The sequence below is a fragment of the Lissotriton vulgaris genome, unplaced genomic scaffold (assembly GCF_964263255.1).
Source record: "Lissotriton vulgaris unplaced genomic scaffold, aLisVul1.2 SCAFFOLD_694, whole genome shotgun sequence".
NCBI lineage: Eukaryota > Metazoa > Chordata > Amphibia > Caudata > Salamandridae > Lissotriton > Lissotriton vulgaris.
The window spans coordinates 506,587-530,610 of record NW_028245713.1 but is presented as its reverse complement, the minus strand read 5'-3'; the positions used below and the strand labels follow the sequence as shown (position 1 = coordinate 530,610).

At 44.2% G+C, this 24,024-nt stretch overlaps 1 protein-coding gene across 1 annotated transcript in view; it reads right to left on the bottom strand.

Annotated features, from left to right (window-relative positions):
* The window catches only part of MARF1 (meiosis regulator and mRNA stability factor 1), a 508,142-nt gene that overhangs the window by 373,851 nt on the left and 110,267 nt on the right, over positions 1–24,024 (bottom strand). Inside the window, exons 4-6 of the mRNA XM_086949144.1 lie at positions 18,305–18,476; positions 4,340–4,566; positions 920–1,037 (exon numbers count right to left, since the gene is read on the bottom strand). Coding sequence (XP_086805270.1) covers positions 920–1,037; positions 4,340–4,566; positions 18,305–18,476 — 517 coding nt within the window. The remainder of the gene's footprint in view (positions 1–919; positions 1,038–4,339; positions 4,567–18,304; positions 18,477–24,024) is intronic.

Genomic DNA, 24,024 nt, shown 5'->3' with positions numbered 1-24,024 from the left:
AAACACCACTTACAAATAGGGTGAGGGTCCGTCGCAGACATCCGACACGTACAAGACGTACAAGTCTTGAAGCCCAAAGGCATTCGCACACTGTTCCACACACAAAAGCGTGAAAAGAAGGCCTGAAAACAGGTCAGGGACACAATACGGATCTGTGTTGCACACGGAAAAGAAGGAAACTGACTACAGCGCACCGGGGTGAGGCTTATGTGACCTCGCTGATGTCACGCCCGCGGTCGTCAAGTGGTACCGCACCCGGCGCGCAGAAATGCTGTGGCAAAGAAATTTTTCCGGGTTCAGTCTTGCGCCTGGGGATAATTCTACGTTAAGGAATCTGAGGCTAGTAGTCTCTATCAGATTTATATTGTATGGCCTGTGATTGTATGATATGGCATCTCCTGTGATGGATGGCCAATCGCTATATATTATGGTATGGTATGTTTTGTCATAGTATGGTCTGGCATTGTATGGCATGGCCATCCGTACGTTACGATATGACCAGTGACTGTATGGTATAACAAGGTATGTTATTGTGTATATGGTATGGCCGGTCATTGTATAGTACGTATTCCCTAAGCAGGTAGCTCGAAGTGTCATTTAACTGGAGTTAAGTATATGGTCTCTTTAGGATCCGTTTTATTTACACAGCAAGCACTGTGTGAAAATTAAAAAAACCTATTTCAAATGAGGATGTCAAACAGAGGTCCAGACCCATGCCAGAGTTTCAGATTTAGTACTAACACGATCCCATTTAGATTTATTTCATGCTAATGTGTCCTCTGGAGATTATGTGAATCTGGCACGGGCCTCCTTGACCTACGCTGCACAGCCCCTGCAACACCTCTCAATTCGATTACCAACAATCATAATTTAGACAACTCAAAGTAACATAGCAACACCATAAGTATTAGACACTTACTGGAAACTAAAACGACAGTAGCAGGCGTAGTGTGGGCGTCAGCAAACCTCCTCAGACTCTGTCTCAGTTTATCATCTGCAGCATTCTTTGCTGTTGCATTAATGTGTGCAACTGTCACCTGTTGTATTGGGCAAAAATGGTTATTGTTCACTCTCAGTGCCAGGGATAGAAAGAATCATTCACTGGGAGAAAATACAGGATTAGGGAGCATGAAATCAAAGAAACACAGCAATATACTGAAGGTGAACCCCTGGCACAACATATTGAGAATTGTAGCAGTCACTGACTGGGGTTCTAGTTACTAGGACAACCAACTTGAAACGTTATAACAAAAAACACTAGCCAACCAGACTTCACTGCAATCTGAATTGGAATTCTAATACAATGTCTAGCTCTACAATATTGCCTCAACATAAAAAAACGGACTATTTGAAAAATAAAATGATAAGACCTCATTTAACCTAGAAAGCATTTACCTAAGGCAAACACAGGATTTATGTTGGCAAGGATGCATTTTTGGAAACCGCATGTTGGTCTCACTAGGGACTACAAACACTTTGCCAGAATGTTTTGGCAAATGTACATGGTTGTAGTATAAACCCTCTTACAACCCGGGAAACCACCTGAGCAATATAAAGAAAATTCATCCCAAAGCTGTAATCAACTACATTTTTTGTACTACAATAAAATCAGGAGCTACGCGGGTATTGGTTTACAAACCAGTGTGCTTTTAAGAATACTTGATTTTTGAGGTAGACTTAATAAGACAGATTTTTACTTCCCGCAATTCCACAGATAGACATTTGTCAACCCATCCACTGAGAATGTTCTCCTTTCTACTGGCAATAGTAATGAAATGTAATATGAACAACCTTCTAGGAAGAAGCAAGAGAGGAGGCACTTCTCTCTTGCTTTCTTCACCATTGGCTTGTGGACGCTTGCTTTTCCTCAAGGCTCAGTTCCCATTTGGTGACATATTTGTCATCTAATATTTACGGAACTGCCAATCATTGTCAGACAATTTGGTTCTCTATTCGCTACACCGTGTATGTAGGGCTCTGAGCCCACTGCAAATTAGTTAGAAGTGCTTTACAAAAAAACCCAAATCAAAACTTCTACCCTTAATCAAACATCGGGCTGTAGTATAATCCAGCAACAATAATAAAAAAAAAAACCTAGCGTCACTAATTTAGCTAAGCTTTTTTTCTGGAGTCTTACCAACAGTTTTGAGGACCCATGAACAGAACATTGCTGTTATCCATCATGGAGACATAGGTCTACAAAAACATACTAAACTATTCACTAAACCATTCAGGGTTGGTGAAGCTATTACTGTGTAACAATATGATAAAATTACACGTTCAATTCAGGGCTAGTAAGCTGCGGTGGTTCATTTAATTAATGAGATGCAAAATGTGTATCCTTCCTAGAGCCATTACAAAATCTGTTGATTAACAACATACGTACCAAATCTGTACAAAACAACATTCTGCAGTGATTTAACAAACATTAAGAACGTGGTTCTCAGTTTTGCTCTTTTACAGATAAAAACAGACAGAAATCTATTATACTGAATATATTTATTTTTAAATACAGCAAATCGGTCTTAATTGGTGATTCTTGCTACAGTCAGTCAAGAGCACCAGGTGTGCAGAGTGACCAGGGGCGTTAAACAAAAGAAATTCCAAATGACACCTAAAGTGCAGATGTACAGCTATTTATGCTGTTCTACAATGCAAATGTTTCCAGAGGACGGTATTGTGCTGAATATAGCATGGTGGGGATATAACAGATTAAGGAAAATAATAACTCCCTGCTATTCAAAGAATAGAAAACTCTAAACACCAGCTCCCAGTTCCACAGTGCCTAGATCTATCAAGTGGGGGTCGATATGGGGGGGCACATCAGGATGGACATCCTAAACTGCTTCCGGCTAATCTGCTCTGGATGGTCTGATCTTCACAGACATGGTAGGCCTGAGGTAATAGAGACGCCTTCCAGTAACCACGAAAGGCTAGATGACCGTGAAGAGCGAGAAATATTGGAACAACTCAGGAAAAACACACCAACACTCAGCCAGGAGCGAGGAACACAACAGATACACTATTTGAATCATTGCGACACAGGGTAGATGAACTTCCTTCCTTTCATAGTCAAAAATAAAAACAAAAACCCCCAAAAAAGGAAATTACATAGTTAGAACATGTGCCTCGACATTGGATTGGGAAGGATTCCAAGGATGTTAGCTATGTGGCAGCCATCTTGGAAAAGGGTGCATACATATCCCAGAAGTCCATACTGAAGGATTAAGGGAAGAAGGCGGCAATGGTGTCGCTGTAGGATTCTTCTCTGATGCCCCCCCACCACCATCGAGGAGTGGAGACTGGTAAGAGTACTACGTGCACCACAAGTTAAGTTTATTTGGGAAGTGAAGTAGCCCACCAGCTCAGTCAGAGCTCTCCTAGCACCTATGGTGCACAAGGAACAGTGCGTCCCACCCATCCAAGATGGACTCAGGAGTTGAAACTATGCAGGGTGCGGGCCACTGCAGCAGCGCGAAAAGAAATTTTCAAACACAGATGCACTCAACAAGTTTACAAGTTAAGATTTACTAAACGTAAGGTCTCAAAAATGTCAACTATAATGAACAGTTCCTCTGTGCATCAAAGCAATCTAGCTGGCATACACCAACACTGCAAATCATCTGGGATAGCAGTATTCAAGTTGGCAGGCAGGCTGCTGAAGGTTTTACCTTAGCTAAGACATTTAAATGTTAAATAAGGCAATGGCATACTACATCAAAAGGAGCATGGATTGCCACAATTCAGCTCGATGATCAAGGAAGGTATGTCTGCGTCCAACAGTGAAGTACTAGCTGGGGTGTAAATTTACAGGATTCAAACAGTACAAATCCAACTTTGGTTATTCCCCAAAATACTCCAAGGTTTTCACATTTTCAATATTCAAGTTTTTTTACTGTTAGCTGTAGCTCAAGGCGTATCATTTCTTGGTTGGTTTGTTGTGGGAAAGAGCAAGAACCCTAGGTTTCCTGTCCCCATCTACTCTATAGCCCCTAAAGTTTGTTTTTCATACAAATGTCTTTTTGCCCTTCTTCTCGTTTTCTGCTGGACCTCTTTCACCCCTCCTCCACAGTTTGAAAGGCGATTTTCATGCCAAAACGCATTACTTTCTCATTTGGTTTACAACCATGCAATCAACGTTATAGAGTCTAACACGCTGTTCATGTTTCCAGTACTATAACATGTTCACAGAGTGCTTTGTGTAACCTCAAATGTGAGCAGTGTTCATTTTGAATAAACAGAGGCAGGTATAGTTGCCAAATCTTCTACATAGCGCAAGAACATAAAGAAAAACTGTACAAAACAAGAAAATTATATGCACAGTAAAGCTGGAAGGTACCTGGCAGTTATTCAGTTCCTCAATAACTTCTTTATTCTCTTTACTAATATCACACACGCAGATGAATTCTGCTTCCCTGTGTCCTTTAAAAAACTTCTCACGAATTCGTTTCACTACAGTCACAGCAGAACGGCCACTTGGAACTGAGCAGTTTTCAATGTCCCAAAAAACTCCAATTGGGGGTAAATTCTCTTGAATTTGACCAGCAACAGAAAGGTCTGGTGACCCTATAACAGATAAATAACAAACATGAATAAACATTCTATTTGCAACACAATACCAAACAATAGCGAACACCAGCAGTTTACAAACACCACTGGCAAAGAGAAATAATGTGAACATTCGCATTAATGGACTGTAAATACACAAGTTTAAAATACATAGCAGTCCGCAATCCCTGTACACAAAAGCTCACCTTTAAATTCCTAAATACAGTCGAATTGTGAAGTGTTTTAAAATTAAAAAACATGACATTGCTGCTCAAATGTAGTACGTTATTACAGTTGAGTTGTAATACCACTTAGCCTGCTGCAAGCGCAAGCAGGCAAGGGGATAGATGGAACACAGAGCACAAGTACTGCTGTTGATTTAACGGCCAGAACAGGGTTTTGTTGTTTCCGATCTATTTTTTGATAGGGGTGGGGGGTTAACACAAACCGTGATGAGCAGCAAGGTGACATTCATGGTAACAGGTTCACTTTTTCCCTTTGTACTGGCCGTTACAGCAAAGACCACATCTTTGAATGTTTCCATACGTTCTGAGGTACACGACTTTTTATTCAATTAGATTCACATTTACTGTAATATCTTTTTGCAAATTATTACTAACTGCTTTCTGGCAAGTGTTTAATTTGGCACTACAGGGCCTACTTTTATTGTTGAGGTCTGCAAAAAATGAGGTACACTATTTAGAAAGTCCAGACGACCCTTTTTGGCTTACAGGGATCAAATTAATAATCCTAATTGCTCATTTGTGTTACTGCGGGCAAGTTTAGGCTTATCAGAAGGTAGTATTAAGCATTTGTTGAACACAAAGTAAATAAATGAGACACTCAAAAAGAAACTCAAGACCATTTATAGAAATAACATCTTTATAGAATTTTAGATACCAAGAACTTTGTAATTGGGCAAGTACGCTAGATGTTACAAAATTTTACAGTACAAATTGTAGAAAATGACAGCTATCACATTTCAGGCATGAGCCTTGAATGCAGTTATGTTATCCTATGGGAGAAAGATTTGCTGAACAGGGTCACTTGCAAACTACTTACAGGACTGTTCTTCTGGACTGACGGTGAGTAGAGGACAAGGTCCTAGAAAGCACAAATACTTCAGTTGTACCTGCCCTGGGGTGTCAGGGGGCAGAGGTGCTAACAGCAGAGATAGCCCCAGAAGCTACACACTGTAGTCAATTCGAAATGTACCTGTAGAAAAGAGACTGCAAGACTGGGGGACCAGTCCGGCAGAACCCAAAGCTCCACTTTTGAGGGTCTCAGGGCCACAGACATCCCATCGGTTTCAATGGACTCTGGCTTAGGGGCTCAGATGCATAGGCATTTTGTCCTGCAGATCAGAGTTTGAGACTCCCATGGTTCTCGGTGCACCGGCAGAAGATGGAGAAGCAACACAGCAGTACTTAGTCTGATGTGGAGCTGGCCTCTGGAGAAGTCCCTCTATGTGCAGATCAGATATAGAGGCAGAGGTGTTTGGGCTGAACACAAAAAAGCTTTGGTGCTTGCAACAGACTTGGGTATTGATGTAAGGTGGCTCCTGGAGGTCCTGGCAGGATCGGACCTCCTGGAGCATGGTGAGCTCTTCCTGGGTTGCTGCTGCACCAGTGGACCCAGAGGCAAGCAGATCGGTGTACCGGACGTCATGGTCGGTGCCTGCCGGCTGCAGGGAAGGGGTTCCTCCACTTCAAGGGAGATGCTGGCTGGTTGACGAAGTGCTCACAGCCTTCCAAGGCTTTTGGAAGATGCACAGCTACAGGACGATTCGGGTCGATTGACAGAACAGAAGCAGGCAGGTAGGATTTGGCAACAAAGTCTATAGCTAGTACTCTGTTCTGACATTCTTCGGCTCTTCCATGTCCTTTTTTTTGGTTTCAGTTGAATCGGAGTTCCTGGTGAGAGGAAGCCCCCTCAATACTGAATTTAGAGATGTTAAGAGGAGTTAGAGGCAGTAGCCAATGGACTACTTACCCTTGGGGTCTCTACATCCGCTGTGGGGAGTTGGCATAACCTGGTCTTTCTTGGATCACATCAGGCAGCCCACCATATGGGTGTGACTAGCCTTGTGGTGCAACACGCCTATGTGCATACCTAAGTTACCACCTGTCCTGGTGTTAAATGGGCCTCAGGGCAGTGGGTGGCATATCCCAGGTCTGGCAGCAGGGGCTTTGAAGGCTTTGGGCTTGATATGCTAAATCACTAGCCATCATGCTGAAGGAGGTGTAAAAACCTTCCTCCGGAGCAGGCATTGCTTCTGGCCTCAGAGCGCAGGCTCTTATCCGCAGGGGGTCAGAAACCTGTCTGTGGTGGCAGGCTGGATGAGACTAGTCAGCCACCACACTAGATAGTGGTAGGCTTTTAAGGGAGCACCTCTAAGGTGGCCTCTGGGTGCACGTCTTAATAAAACCGCTACTCGCATCATTATGTATTTATTAAGATAAGGTGTTTGAAATCAAACATCATGGTTTCAATAAAGAAGTCAAATAGCTGGGGAACTGGTAATGACCACTACCCTGCACATATACTTAAGATGGCTTACCTTTTCACTTGTCCTATCTAGTAATTGAACTAGACTGCACAAGAGCATATCTGCTCATGCAGATATGCCCTCACATGTAACATAATGCGCCCTGCCTTAGGACTACAAGGCCTGCTGAAGGGGTGTCTTATATACATTGCATGCAGTGTCTGTAGGCATGGCACACAAGGGTATGCGACTGTATGTTTTCACACTGGTTAGCACCATTTTACAGTCTGCAATGACAGTCTGCATGAGTTTGGTGGGTGGTACAATACATACTGCAGCACTTGCAGAACCTTTTTAGTACCCATGCCACAGGTACCAGGGGTACCATCCACCAGGGCCCTAGAGGTGGTAAATGTCTTGTCAATTGAGGTACAATTTAACAGTTGCCTGGTTTTAGGGAAAGAGCACTGGCGCTGGGGACCTGGTTAGTAGGAACCCAGTACACTTCAGTCAAAATTATTGCATCAAATACCAGGCAAAAAGTGGGGGAGATCATGTCAAAAAGGGGCACTTTACTACAGTGCAATTTTAGACCTCTGTGGACTAATTTGAGAACTAGTCAGGATCAATCCATTTGAGACAAAGCATTGGGTTTGCTGCTCATGAACTTCTTGCTTTGAACACTACGTGAATTCTTTTTCTGCTCCCAAGTCATCCTCAGACATTGTTCAAAGGTACTCATGGGCAGGAAGTTCAATGTGCCCAGACAGTAAATGGAGTATAGGTAGTATACAAAAGGCTAGATTAATAAGGCTTGTCTTCGTGCAATACCTACACTGGGGTAGTGTATTTCTAGTATTTTAGCTTGAGAATTAACTCAATCCTTTAACTGCACAAAGTCAAAATACACAGAACAATAACTGAATAGTTGGGATAGGGATTTTCTGTGATCAAATGTAATGTTTGTCTTAAAAATGTATATAAATTATGTGTAAAACAAATGTATTGACCATCTGGAATGGAGGAGTTGCAAGAGTATAGACAAATAATATTCATTGATAACGCAGTTGAAAGGGTGTGAAACCAATAAGGGAGAAAATATAAATAGCTCTACCTTTTCTTCCTCCCACTTTCCAGAGTGGGATTATTAATTCTGATCTGTATAACTTATAAGGTCCCTGACACTAAGTTGGAATTAATTCCAGACTTACATTCAGTTCACTGCTAGGCAGACTCCTTGGGGGTTTGCCATTCATCATAAAATATAAAAAGCCACTTTCAGACATATGACTTTCCCAGCCCCGATCACACCAAAAAGATCACTATCTTGAAGGAATGTCCTACTACCAGCTGACCTACTATACTTGAGAAACACTGAGAAGGTTGGCCTTAATCAGTTTCTAAACATTTGAAGTGTTAACAGTTACCAGTGACTTCTAAACTGGACATTCTCTTGGCACCCTGGCACTACTACATACTTTAGTTGGGTTCAACCATCACCACTAAAATGGTGGGGCTGGAGTACAGTTAATTATTTAAATAAAACTTTTTTTTTTTAAACCCACACACAACCCAGAGAGCCGGGACGAGAGGGAGAGGTATCAGAGCAAAGCTACCACATTTCTGTTCTGGCATTTCGGTCAATTAACCTATTCATGTGTTGCCAAAAAAAAGTGTAAGGTGACTGCGTTAACTATTGAAATGTTAGTATCAAAAATAATTTCAGTTAAGTATACAATGGTGCACAACATCAAAACACTCTGCTACCAAAGGGCCATTATTGTAGTGCAGTGCTTACATTTATAAAATAATAATGAGTGCCAGGGCCCTTGTCAGGAGACCACTGCAGCTCACCACATGATGCCCCTGCCAGCGCTGCCAATTACAGTACCAACACTACTAATGATCACACTCTTACAAGCGTGACAATTCAGACTACTCCAGGCACCCAAAGCTCGAAGAATGGCTTAGGTGGCCAGTATTAGTCAGTTTTAATGTATATTGAATTAATAAACAACTGGTGTGTTCATTTCTAAATTAGACAGCGACAGCATGTGGCAAACTGTTGTGAGTGCCGGTGTTGGCAATTAAGTGCTGGTGCTGAGCAACAGAAAACACTGGCTCAAATTAAGCTAAGCTGTATTGCCAACACAAGGTTTCTGCTGACATACATTATGCTTAGGAGCTCTCTGAGCAAATTAACAATTCATGCAATGAATGAAACCAAAAAGCGCACGTACATAGTAGGGAATATTCAGTTCTTTAAGTAGGTGGGAAAAGGAAGATGGCGGATTGACTCTGCCTTCCCCATGAGTCCCGGGTGAACCGCTGACAGCCCGCTTGCCTCCTCCTAAAGATTTAACAAGTTGCAACTACTGAGAGGCATAGCCGAATCACTGGAACACTCAACCTGCAGTTTTATGGATATTGGAACCTGCGACGCCCAAATACTGAATAGTCTACAGACCCGACGCAGCCTAACTGTGCTCGAGATGTGGAAGATATTCCGATCCCTCGCCGAGTAGGAGATGCAAATCGTGAAGATACTCCGACCAGCTGTTCTGGCGAGGCAGGGGAGCTTAACAATCCAAAAAGCAATGCCCCAGTGGGGGGTGGGGGGAAGGTACAAAAGCTAAAGGCCCTCAAATCACTAGGGCAGGCAAAGGAGGCAAGGGTCATGGTGGAGCGAAACTCCAAGTCAATGATGCACTGGGACAGCTTAAGGAGGCAGCGGCAAGCAGTGCAAAGGCTAGCCCTAGGGCGAGTTCCTTGCGCAAATGGGTGGCTTTCAAAGGTGATGTTAAGGCCATTATCTCAAGGCTGTCTAACCCTGGTAATATGGAAGTAGTTCTAACATGAGATGGAGCAGGAGCCGAAGACAATCAAGCCCCACCTGTATCAGCTCCTGATTCTGTACCTACTCACCACAACGGTCCTGACTGTCAGGAGGGTTAACTAGGCGGACCTAACAGCGGATCTCACAATCTCCCTGCCTTATCAGTTGTGCTGCCAGCAAGAGCAGTAACAAATGTGCCTGCTGCTTCCGCTACATCATCGGTTCCTGCCTATAGTTCAGTATCCCCACCATTGCCTGCATTAGAACCAGGAATTTCTGCAAAACCCGGCAACCGGTTGATGGGGAGGAACCGTCGCTGTCTACAATTCTGCAGGCACTAGCTACTCCGAGTGGAGGCTCAAGAATATTACCTGCAGGCGAAGACTGATAGTAGAGAGATTAAACAAGCATGGTCCGATGTCACCTCCAAGGTCATTCAGCTTTCCTCTGAGGTTATAGACTTACAGGAGCAAGTTACAGCGGTGGAAGAGGCCAATACGTTCACCGTGAATTTAGCTAAAATGCCGGATTCTCAAATAATGCTTATGCAGGCTAAGATTGAGGATCTTGAGAACCGTCAACTGTGCCAGACTCTAAGGATCTTTGGCATCCTGGAAGGAAGGGAAGGCTCCGATCCTCAGGCCTATATTGGCAGTCTTTTTCAGCAAGCTTTTACTGACCTAGCGGATTGGGATATGGATACACAGGTCCAGCGTGCGCACAGACTGCCTTTGTCTATCTCGCAGGGGAATCAAGCTAGGTCCAACTTCTCACAGCCAATCCTTGTTTTTTTTGGGCAACTTTTTGCTATGCCAAGCAATCTATCTGAAGGCATGTCCATTTGCTCCTGTTAAGTTGGACACTATGTCTATATTTGCACGTTCCGATTTGTGCAAATAAAAAATGGACAAACGCTGGAGTTTGCGTCAACTAATGGATCCCTTAAAAGTAGTGTGCTCAAAGCTGTTTCTGCAGGAGCCAGCACGGCTTAAGATTATTAAAGATGGCCAATTACACTTTGTTTTCAATGAGCAGGATGTTAAACAAGCCCTAGCAAAGTGGCAGTCTACTGCCAGTAGATGATTCAACTTTCAAAGGTGGCATACTTTTGGGACAATAGAGGAATACTTTTGTGCCCACTCTTGGCATATGTTTTAAAAAAAAATTCCTCCTTGTTTTATTACTACTGCACGCATATTTGAGGCGGAGTGGGTTGGGGTAGGTGGAGCTCCAGGGGTGCGCGGGGGACATAATGCGGACATTTTGCAACGGCAAGGAAGGAAGTGATTCCTTTTTGTAGGTACTGGGGGGGGTTAGGAACGGTGGGTGATAGTCACTACTGGCACTGCATGGCTTTCATACCAACAGGCCTGTGGACCAAACGGGGGGTTCTTGCTGTACAAAACTGCCAATCCTAACTATTACAAGCTGGTCCGATTTAAGATAATTAGAGATATCACCAGGATATGGCAAGCTATTTGTAAGTAACATTCTCAGTCAGTGCTGCACTCATACGATGCTGTGGGGAAATCCTTTATTGCCGGACATATTTCATGATCACACTGGTAGATCTTGGCAGCAAAAGGGCATTTCACTGTTCGGTCAGCTTTACGCTGAACATGGCTTTCGATCTTTTTTAGCCCTAAAAGAAGAATTTGAGCTGCCACAGAATACATTTTTTCAGTACTTGCAAGTAAGGGACCACTTTATACGTGGTCAGAGCATTTTAGAGATGCCGAGCCCTTCTGAAGTACTCTGTACTTTATCAGACTTCAGGACGAGGAACTATTGTCATGGTCTATCAGAAACTATTAGCAGCTGTTGCAGTTAATTTGAAACTTCAGCAATTTAGGTCTATGTTTATTTTGTACTATACTACTGAGCTTATTTCTAAGTGGGCTACGACTCAATCATTGGCTAAATCATCTTGCCCAAAATGTCCGGAGTATGCTGCAGACCCACACCATATGTTCGTTAACTGTCCAAAGTTGAAAATATTCTAGTTAGATGTAACCTATGTGCTTACAATATTTGTTGGGTCATGATGCCCAGATCGCAGAGAAGGAAATTTTATTAGGGGTAATACCAGACTTGGGGAGCCATAAGAGATTAATAGTTCCAATCATTAAAGGATGTGCTGGTTTATGTGTAGCTCGAGTATGGATTCAAAAAACGAGTCCAAGTCTCAATGAATTTTGGGTCTTACTTAGACAAATATACAAAATAGAATTAGCATTGGACTTGGTCTGCGCTCTTGGTCAAAATTTAAAAGGGTGTGGTCTAGTCTTCAATTGGATTAATAATTTACAGTTCATTTGGATGTTTATATCAGTCTTTCTTTGACTTACTGTTCAAAAAAATTTGGTATTAACGATGTAGTTGTCTCTTTCCATTAATATGTGGCAATTGTAATTAGTCCAGATTGATGTCATTCTTTTACTTTTTTCCCTTTGTGTGCTATTTATGCTCTACCTTCTGTGTTTCGCTATTAGTTTCAAGTAATTGGTCTCTTTCTCTGGGTAATGTATTATGCTTATGGCTAAGAAAAAGAAGGGAATATTCTTCAATTGTTTTAGATCTGTTTCTGGGGCAGAAAACAGCAGTAGAGTGGAAAGCATGTTTCGTCTGGAGGACTTAGGCACAGCTTAGAAGTAACGCAGAAGTAGGATCACTTATAAACGTTTGTGAAGCTAATGTTGTGAGAAAGTGCCCTCTTTCTTGCATGGTATGTCCCCACTTTTTGCAGAATTGCTGATGTACTTTGACTGAGTGTGCCCTGGGCTCCTGCCAATCAGGTACCCAGGGACTGTGTTCCTTCCCTAAAACTGCACTGAAGCCTAAACCCAATTTGCATTTCTGGCCACATGTCAGCAACTGGTCAATGGTACCCAGCGCACTGTTACCAGAGAAGGCCCCTAAGGGCTGCAGCACTTATTGTGCCAACCTTAGAGGCCCTGTGCCCTGACGCACACACACACACTGCCCTGGCAGGCTGCGTGTCTGGGTGCAGAACAAAACACAGTCGACATGGCACACATCCCTGTGTGCCAGGCCCACAAACCACTGCCCTGGCATACTTCAGTCCCCCTCTAGCTGGGTGCCCTATGCCAGTGGTGTGAGTACAGGTGCATGAGCCCTGTACCCCTACAGTACCCAGGTTCATTCCTGGGCACTGTAAGTGCAGTGCTGCCATTAAAAGTATATGGTGCTGGGAGGTTGTCCTTACGGACTCCACAGCACCATAATGGCTACACTGAAGACTGAGAAGTTTGGTATCAAACTTCTCAGCACATTAAACCCACACTGATGCCAGTGTGGGATTTAATGTAAACTGCACGACAGAGGGCATCTTAGCGATGCCCCCTGAAACTCGATCAACTCCCAGCGACCCGAGTGGCTGCCGAGGCTGCCACCCCAGACATGTTTCTGGACCCCTGGGTCGAGAGCTTTCCGCTCTTGGGGGCCTGAAACAATGCACATCCTGGGACGAGGTGCCAAGCCTCCTCTCCCCAGGATGCGCAGGGTTCTCAAAGGAGAAGCTTCAAAGACATACCGCCTTTGTGAGCCTGTCCAGACCACTTGCTGTACTCAGCAACTGGTCCGTACTGTTTCTACCCCCCACTTTGGGCGGGAAACCCAGCGGGAAAAACAAAGTGAGGAAGAGAGGTGTGCCCACCTCTGCCAACTCCACCCCTAGGGTGAGGGAGGCAAGGTGAAGCACAACCTCGAGTCCCTGCCATCTTTAGGATGGGGGGACCCAGCCAACTAGGGACAGGCTCCTCCTCCCCTCCCACTGGAGAGTGGCAGAGGAGGGGGGTACCCACACCAGGGAAGGGATCCATTGGTCCCTGACCGTTACCTACCTGTAACGCCCCTAAATGTAGTATTTAGGGGCACCCTGAACCTTCCTTCCTCAGATCCAGCAACGACAAGAAAAGAAGAAGTACGAGGAACTTTTTCACATAGAATCACCAACATTGGTGATTCTATGTGAAAAAGTTTTTAAGTGTCATCTTTTAAAATCCAATAATATTCCTTAAAAATCGTACCTTTAACCAAAACGCATTTACTCACCTGTTTTCAGGAAATGTCCCAGGACGTTGTAGCAAAAGTAATCTAAAAAGTAATTAACTGCATTTTACTTAAAAAAACACTCAATTGAATGTACTATACCTACAATGTGTTGCAAACTGCTTTCTTAGAACTGTAATGAAAACCAGTACAAGTTTCACTGCTATTTTGAACTGTGCTCATACAAGTAATTTACTACTGAAAAGTATGTTTGTGCTTACCTGTACCAGGCTTGCTTGGTTCTAGAAATAAAACAGTATATTTTTTTATACAAAACAATGTGCCTAGAGTTCAGTTCTTGAGTGTGTGAGACCATTTGCTGACTGAGGGTGTACAACAAATGCTCTAGACTGTCTTCTGATACTGCCTTACTGCTCGACCAAGCTACCACTTTAGAGAGCAAGGTTATATCTAACTTTAGCCTCTGCCAAACCTCTGTAGACTGCTGGACTCTGTGCACACTGAACCTTACTTTGGTGCAGTACATACAGAGCCACTTTCTTACAAATGTAGGAAGCTTGATCTTTATATAGTATAGCAAAAAGAGGAATCCTGTGCAAAGGGTCACATGATGCGCATAAAGAGCCCGATTTTGACATGCTCATCCCCACTTTTTGACTGGTAATCGATGCAATGTTGACAGAAAGGGCACTGGGTTCCTGCTATCCAGGTCACCAGTGCCAGATCTCTTGCCCTAAAACGGTATCATTTTTCTCCCAATCGTCAATTACTTTGGCAGCCTTGTAAATGGTACGCCAGGTACCTAGGGGCATGGGTGCCAAAGAGGGTCCCAAAGGGCTGCAGCATGTATTCTACAAGGGACCTCACCTAACTCATGCAGACTGCCATTGCAGGCTGCGTGTCTTGGTGCAGACAAAAGTGAAAACATGGCATGGCCTCCACTTGCAGCTCATGTACCTCAACGGGGGTACCGACAGAGAGAGCGGGGTCCCCTTCCCTGAGTTGTTACCAGGTAGAGGTGGGTCAATTTATCCACCGATTTGGATATGTTCCAGTAGTACCGAAATGAACATTGGATTACTGGGTTGGTATCACTTATTTTTTTATTAATTTTTCTCACACATGCAGCAGCATTGTTTATATTTTTATGGTCCTGATGAAAGCTTGGACACTCTGAAAGACCGGATAGGCGGACACATTTTGGTCGACCAACCTTATCATCCTAGCAGTTTAATTTACACTGCTTTGCACTGCTTTTTAATCCTGCCAGTTAAGACAAGTCAATAAAGATTTTGTGTTTCCACTAGGTAGTTTTAGATTCACAACTATCCTTCTAATCACATCCAGCGCTGCACCCTCGCCACACCTAGGACTCCCATATGGGATTTTAGCATCCTGAACATCTTAGGACACTCAAAAAAAATCCCAGAGCTCCTACCTCACAGTGGGGAGTTCTAGCCCTCAGTGGTACTAGGCTTTCCCACTGGGAGGAGAAGCTCATATGATGAAGCATGCCACCTATGGTGGGTGGGGGCATTCATCCTGAAAGGGATCGCTCCCCAGAGGTGCTTTACTTAGAGACACATTTTTTACCTCACTTTATGTTAGACCTGAGTAGTATTGTGCTTGGACATATCCCTGTGTACCGTTTGCACACACTGCTTGCAGTATAGGTAAACAACCCCTAAGGCAGGGAGCACTATACTACGTGTTAATATAATCTGAATGAGCAGATATACCCCTGTGATGTCCAAGTCAATTCTTAGATGTCACAAGTAAACAGCGAAACCATTTCAAGTACATCCGCTGGAAACTGGTAAAAATGTGTTCCCCGCTACATTATGGCATCACTGAAATGTTTGGTGTTTGGCATGAAACACCTTGTATTAATAAACCCACACTGAGTCCAGTGATAGATTTATTAACATATGCACTCAGAGGGCACCTTAGAGGTGTCCCCTGAAAACTTACCAACTACTAGTTTACTGGCTAACTGGTTGCGACCAGCCTACCACCACAGACTAGTTTGAGCCCTAGGAGTGAGCCCCATTCTCTCGGGAGGTCAGGAACAAAGCCTCTCCATCAAAGGGTGTTTAACACCAACTCCAGCAGAACAGCTTGTAAATTAGATTCCAAGGCAAAAAGCTACAAAGACTCGACCGCCATTAGTATGCAAATCTGGATTTCCTCATAGGTGAGCGGATGCCAATCCTCTGACAAGGGTCCATTTGGTGCCTGGACAGGCGGGAAAATTAGTAGTCAGAGAGGTGTGTTGACCATCAGACTCGGTCCACCCGTTAGGTGGGCTACCGGATGTGGACATGAACATTTAAAGTCTGTCATCTTGGTGATGGCAATATTGGGGTCTCTGGGACAGGGTTAGGCCCACTTCCCACAGGTGTGGGTATATAGGAGGTGTAGTGACCCCAGGGGTAAGTAGCCCATTGACTTCTGCCCTACACTCTAACACCCATGAATCTAGTATTTAGGGGAGCCCCTGGCACTAGGAAATCAGATCTCAAAAGCCTGAAAGAAGGAGGCCACTGAGGAGCCACAAAATTAAGAACAGATGACCAGCGGCTTACTTGGTACCAACACTGCCAGCCTTCCAGCTGTCTGATAATTGCACCAAAGACTCCTTGTCCTGCTCTGCCTGCGCCTTCAAAAGGCCTGGGAGGACGTCCAGCCTTAACCTAAGACGCAGGAACTCCTGTGGAACAGAAGAGCTGCTCCCCTGTATCCTTCAGGCAATCCAGAAGAGTTGTGAGGACTACGGACTGCCAAAAACCCAACACTGGAAAGCACCACTGCATCCGTGCCCCATAGCCAGAGTTGAAGTGGGCCAACAGGGCCAGTGTGGTCCCCAGTATCTCCAGAGAAGCAGCCCACCTTGGCTTTGCAACAGTGGACTTCCTAGCGCTGCCTGCAGCCTCCTTGTGCAGGCCCCCTCTACTGCGAGTGTCTCCAGTCATGAAAGCACACCACCTGAGACCACCTCTGCACCCAGTCGCCCTGGCCTGAGAAAGGTGTCCCTACATCCCCAAGCATCATGTAACCAGAGCTTCCTTGTTGGTTCAGCTGGACTGATCTCCTAGTCTTTGCCTCTTTTTGACTGGACCAATCCCCATCGACATTCACGGGGCACCAGATGCTGTATAGCACCTCGCCGCCCCAGTGCTGCCAGATGCACCCTTAGACCTTGCCCCATATTCCAGAAGATTGATCCTGTAAAGTACTTCTATGCAGTATATGTAGTTCCTCCGTAGGGTATCACCGCTGCAGTCTACTTTTAAAAACTGTAAAAAATGTTAACTCGAATCGTTCTTTCCTGATCATGATGATCTTGACACCAAAACTTGCCCCTATAAGGATTACCTGGACTCTGCACATTATAGCTCTTTTTGGTACACTATATAAAGAGCCAGCTTCCTACACTGGTTCAGGATGATCATCAGTGCTCCGACAAGGCCTGTGCTCAATGTAGGGCAACTTATTACCTCAGGAAGTAAAGATAATTGCCAAAACAAATGGGACTTACATTTTAATCAAAGTTAGTAGCTGGTTTATCTGCCAAATAATCTCAGCAACAGCTAGCAAGAACCCGAAAGTACTTATCCCATCCACCACATTTTCCTTTGCACTTATGGGAGGGATCATAAGAAGCCGGTCAGCTCCCTTTAAGGCTCTGCTGAGCAAAAAAGAGCATAACTACTTTAGGTAATCCGGTACAGGTCCAAAGTGTGACTTATGAATGGTATCAGGTTTTAAACTGTATTCTGGACCGACTATAGGTCACTGCACTGTTTATAGGGCGGAAAAGACATGGGTAGTCCTAGGGAAGTTAAAGACTCCTCTTGCACCAAGGAAAACTATATTTGCCTAAACTATCCTTTATTTCACCCCCTCTCCCGATTTGGCAACAAATGTAGATTGACTAAAAGGGGGATACTATTCAAACAAGAACAGTGACCTTGTAAGACAATTACTTTCAGTGTGAACCACTTATTTCTACTTTGTTTAGATTACCAAACACCTCGGTTTAATTTTTTTAAAACCTCTAAAGAGTTTCCAAATTAAACAGAGTTCCCACTATGTCGCAGTTCCAGTGATATACACCCCCATCAACAACTTTTTTTGGAGGGTGTGGGCTGAGGCAGCAAGCTGGGAATCAAGACGATGGCAGGAAAGTCAAGTTGAGAAAGGGGTGGGGAGAAGCATCTGTAGCACCATTATATCATATGTGAACAGCACACAAAACAAATCCACTGTAACTGAACATACAAAATACATCTGCAGTTGCACGTGAAGAACAACATCAATTTTTACCAAACTTTATCGGTGATTGGGGATAGGTGAGAGGATAATGTGGGGGATGTATAAACTCTCAAAAAAATGCTCACCGTATTTATGGGATGTTTTGCAGGGACTTTTTGCCAGTATTAACGATCCATCTTTTGTGGTTCCCTTTGTTCCACAGCCATTGCACAACGGGACAGGAATGGAAGCAGAATGTGTACTTGAAGGAATACTTGGCCAGATTCTACCAGAATCAATTATGCTATTTCTGGTAGGCTGTAAAAATATAACATTTTAACCAAAACATTTTAACTTGTACCATGCAAAAACCATGAATTAAACACTCTTTATTGAAACAATCGATACTTCTGTAACATTTCAAATGTGTATCAGTACAAAGGCATAAATAAGAACTGGAAATGAAGGTTGTATGGCTATCTCCGTGCCAAAAACGGTTTGAAAGTTATTTTCACTAAATGTCAGATAGTGAGCACCTCCTCAGACTTCCATCAGCAAAAGATACAAATCCTCATTGTGAAAGATTGGGTCCAAATACTCTCTCTTGATACTTTTAATCTTGAGAGCCTCAAAACAATGTTGCAAAACTTGCTGTCGAAAATCTTTTCAGCAGTTTCAGAAATGTTGAGCCGTTTGATAGACAAAATGGCTACATTTACAACGCTGGCTCAATGTCTACGCAGCAGTCGTTGACAAGTCGCCTACTCAGGGGGATCTGTGACCACTCAGAACATTTATTAAGCAAGATTATGAAGCCGTATGCACATAAAAAGCAAAATGTAAAACTACAAATGCTAAAACGCTCTGTAAATGCAATGGTTTTTGACAGTGGAGGCTAGTGAATGATGGCTTTAACTGAAGCAATGGTAAGCGCTGACAAAAAGCTTCCATTTAGAATGGGGAAAAAGTTAAAGGCTAGCATCTAGTATCTAGTTTCATTTGAGAAAAATCAAATTCTGAAATTTTTCAGACATTCTAATTAAACTGACCATTTTCGTATATTTGTTTCGGAATCAAATAAAATATTGTGTATATGTTAAGTTGACGTTTAAAAAAAAAGTCAACCCTCATTTAAAATTGCTACGTTTAAATAACAGAATGCTTAAATGCCCCCAACCACGAAACAGAACAGCAATTATAGTGGTTCATAAAGGTGAATGATGTAGCCAAAGCTTCAAAGGAATGTACTTTTCTAAGCTTACTAGTGGCTTCATCAGTCTATATTGTGATGACTGACTAGAGGAACTCACAGTGCATTAATAACAAATGCAAATGATGAGCTAGGAAGTTATTTTCTTACAGACAAAGCACTGTCATAAATGATTACATTGCAGCCGGACACTTTCTCCATGAAATGTGGAGATCTTACGGTGGTGTTTGGGTCGCAGGTCAATGACATTTTGTAAAATGGTCTATATTCCTGCTTTATAAACAGAAATCAGGAAGCTACAGTCCCTATTGCTGAACTTCCTTTCAAAAATCCTTCTACGGTTTCTTGAGAGCAACTCTTAACAAGCCACAGCTTTAACAAAAGAATGGATAACGAGGTTGTGAGTTTCTCGTTGCTTCACAATAATCCTGATCAGATGGGCATCATAACCAATATTTTTAGGGAGGATTTAAAAATAGAGGCAAGCAGGGGAGCTATACCAGTACAAACACTCCAGAAAGGTTCTCTTGGGATAAACATTGCTGCATTGGTATGGGCCAGTATGTTCTTCCCTACGATAGCAGATTTCACTTGTATTTCTCTCCAACATCACAATACGTTGAACTCCCAACAGGCCACCACTGTTCCTCTGCATCATCAGGTATATTTTTTGGAACTCTTACAAAAAGTTAAGGCCACTTCCCCCCTCTCCCACACCCCAGGGCTCCACTGGCTCAGAAGGGTGGTACGCACACTCATTGATACAGGCTCTCATGCTAGGCTATATAGTTTATCTGAAAACAAGACTGGTTCTCATCAACTTGGGGAACATGGCAGCCTGCTGAAGTAGCAGAGCAGGTTAGGAGCTGGCCTGTAGGAACATGTAGAAAGTGCTTTGGATAATTGCTAATTAGTGCAAGGTGGACAGCGGAGAGAAGCGGCCTAGTTAAATAAGGATTTGAAGAAAGACACCCACCATATCCTACTTGTATTACCAGGATCCATGCCCCCAAGGAGCCCGGGAGCAGGCCTCTGAAGCTGAAGCGGGGTCAGGCGACAGCCTAGCCTGGCTCACTGCGGTCGAGGCTTGGCAGCATCAGCTGCTGGGTTCCATAAAGGTGCTACATGTGTGGACGCAGGCATAGGCAGACCTGAGCGATGGGCAGTGGGAGTAAAGAAAGAAACAGTGACTGGGTTGTCTGAGGTCAGCAGTATAGTCTGAGATTAGGGAGGGCTAGGTGGTAGAGACATTAGGGCAGGTCGGAAGGCGGTGGTGATCTTTGTACAGCAGGGAGTAAGGCCTCGCTAAATAGTCAATAAAAGAAGTAAATCAGAAGCAGTTAACAATTGGCGGCCATCTTTTCTTAGGTGGGTGCAGGGAGCTTAAGACTGGTAAAGATAAGAGGGAAAACGACAGAAGGGAAGGAATCGCTGTAAAGTGTACAGAAACAATGTATGACAATAGTACTGCAAAGGATGCGATGGAAAGCACTGCTGGAGGGGACAGTACTGCGAAAATCAATGTGCCGGTTAGCCCAGTGGACATAAAGGAGTCGGGGGTGAGGGGAGCAGGCACAGGTGACCTTCTCCACATGCAGCGAGACAAATAGGTAAGCAGTCTTGGAGTAGGTGTGGGAGTTGGAGGCTCTGGGCCAGCAGAAACAGGGGGAAAGCAGTGAATACCAGGACAGACTGGAAAGGACATGGAATGGGAACGATTTGAGGGTATGAAAAAAAAAAGTGCCGTCTGGTGGAGAATAGCAGGATCGCAGGTATGATGAAGCCGCAGGGATGATAATTCAGGAACCATCTCCTAAAAAAAGTGCTGGTTCTTTTTTAGGAAAGCGGTGGACAGAGCCAATAACACCACAGACCAGAAGTGTTCCGAAGGAGTGGTGATCTTGGTGAGGGGATGTCCTGGGGTGGAACTATTAGAATGGAGATCAGACAGCAAGTTGTAGGGAGCTGCGTTCTTGCTGTAATCCCCCCTCCACTTTTTGCCTGAAATTTGATAAAACTTTAACCGAAGTATACTTGGTGCCAGTCAACCAGGTCCCTGGTACCGGCATTCTTTCCCTAATAATATGTTCAATTGTTCCCCCAATTGGCAAAGACTTTGGCACCCTCTGTAAGACCCTGGAAAATGGTACCCCTGGTACCTAAAGCCTGAAGTACTAAAGAGGGAACCCAAGGCTAGCAGCACAGAATATGCCATCCATAGGGACCCCTCACCTATCTTATTCAGACTGTCATTGCAGGCTGTGTTCATTGGTGCAGACAAAAGTGAAACCATGACATGTCACAAATCCCTGTGTGCCATGTCCCCTAACACTGCATTTGATATTTGTAAGTCATCCCTACAGCAGGTCCGACAGCCCTAAGACAGGGTGCCGAATATTACAAGTGAGGGCATATCTGCATGAGCATATATGTCGCTGTGCTAGCCAGACCTATTGCTGCCAGTGCAAGTGAACAAGGAACCAATTTTAGAACATGTAGCTGGGAAACTCTTTGACCTGTGACCAGCACATGATGGCTTTACTGAAGGTAGGGTTGTTTGGTATCAAACATCTTGTATGATAAATCCACACTGAGTCCAGAGATGGATTTATCAATACATGAACCCTGAAAACCTACCAGTCTCCGGTGTGCTGCTTCACTGGTTTCTTCCAGCCTGTCATCTGAGACACTGTTCTAACCTCCTAGGGGGAGAGCCCCTGCTCTCAGGAGGCCCAGTAAAAAAAAACCTGGCAGAGAAGAGGGTGTAACCCCTCCTCCCACAAGACGATACACTGATTAGTCTCCACAGGCAGGCAAGCTTCAAAGAGCCGCTGCCTTGGGAATGAAAGTCTGGCTCCCCTCACAGGAGAGGAAGCAGTCCCCTTTATCAAGGACCCCCTTGGCACCTGGACAGGTGGGAAAATTAACTAGAAAGGTAGGTGTGCCACCTCCAGATTAGTACCACCACTGCAGTGGGCTACACAGAGGCAGACACAATTTTTCAGAAATAGTCGTCTTTGTGATGCATACTTGGGAATTCTCTGACAGGGTTATACAAATATCCCACAGGAAGTTGTCATATTGGGGGGCTAGTAACCCCAAGGGTCAGTAGCCTGTGGCTACTACCCTACACTCCCCTAATGCCCCTAATTCAGAATTTAGGGGAGTCCCTGGCACCAGAGAAGCAGATCCTGATGGCCTACGTAAAGAGAGGACACCAAAGAGTCGCAAAAACAGAAGGAGAGAAGCAGCTGCCCTGGTACCAGCCCCAACAAACTGTGTGCATCCCACGTCGAAAACTGAACGAAAATTGACTCATCCTGCAGCTGTTGACTTCAGAAACTTGGGAGAACTGCCTGCCTTCGATAAAGAACCAAGACCTCCCATGGGACAAGAGACCTGTTCTCTGCATCTTGCAACAAATCCCCATCGTGGATCCGCCGATGTCGCCTGAAGCCTCTGCACGCAGGCCCACGCTACAGCAAGTGCTCCGGTAAGGAAAAACCTGATGCCTAAAGACACCTCTGTACCAGTCGCCCCTGGGCCTTGGAAAAGAGGACCAAAGGTGTCCCTACATCCCCGAGCATCAAAAGGCCCGAGCCCCCCTGCACCCGGCCGCCCCTCGTGCCGCTGGTGGTGTTCTGTTGGTGCTGTCTTGGACCTTGCCCACCACTCACCTTAACTCCTGGAGATTGATCCCGCAAGTCGCTAAACTATACCTGTTTGCAGAATTTGTTCTTCCTTCAATAGGATGATATTGCAGAACACAGAAATTGCACTGTGTCTATTCTTTTTAACTGAAAATAATTTATATTTAAAAACGTACTTACCTGAATTATTTCTCTCTAATGCCTAAACATATATAAAGATACTTGCTATTTTTATGAATTGGTGGGGAGCTCTGTGAGAAAGTGCCTCTTGCCATGGTTAGCTCACCCCCACTTTTTGCTTGAAAAATGCTGTTTCAATTGAAAGTGCACAAGGTCCCTGCCAACCAGGTCCCCTATGCCAGATCTCCTTCCCTAAAATCTGTTAGACAATTGGCAACTTCAGACCCCCTTAAAAGTCCCTAGTAACTGTTACCATGGCACCTAGGGGACTTTTGGGGCTAAATAGGGCCCTCCAGGGACCCCTCACTAAGATGATACAAACTGCTACTGCAGCCTGCATGCCTTGCTGCAGAGAAAAACAACAAAGTTGACATGGCACACTGCCTGTGTGCCATGCCAAGTAGCACTGCCTAAGGTATAGGAAAGTCACCACTCTAGCAAGCCTTACAAGCTATAAGACAGTGTGCTCTATATCTCAGGTGTGAGCATATCTGCATGAGCAATTACGCCTCTACAATATTGAAGTCTATTCTTAATATTGCAAGTGTATGGCTTCCAAGGGTATGGCTGGTGAAGTTTGGTAAGAATAATGTTACTTATCCAGTAAGCACCTGTTCTTGGCATGTAGAGCTGTAGATTCACATTCTTTGCATACTCCTGCCATCTAGTGTTGGGTCAGAACGTTTGCAAGTTGTTTTTCTGAGAAGTCGTCTTTCCTAGTCACGAGGTAGGAGACTCCTCCTTTCGGTGATATTGGGCAAGGGCATTGACTCCATTGTTATATTGTTTTCCCGCAGAGGGGGAGAATGGAGTTAGTACAGGTAGA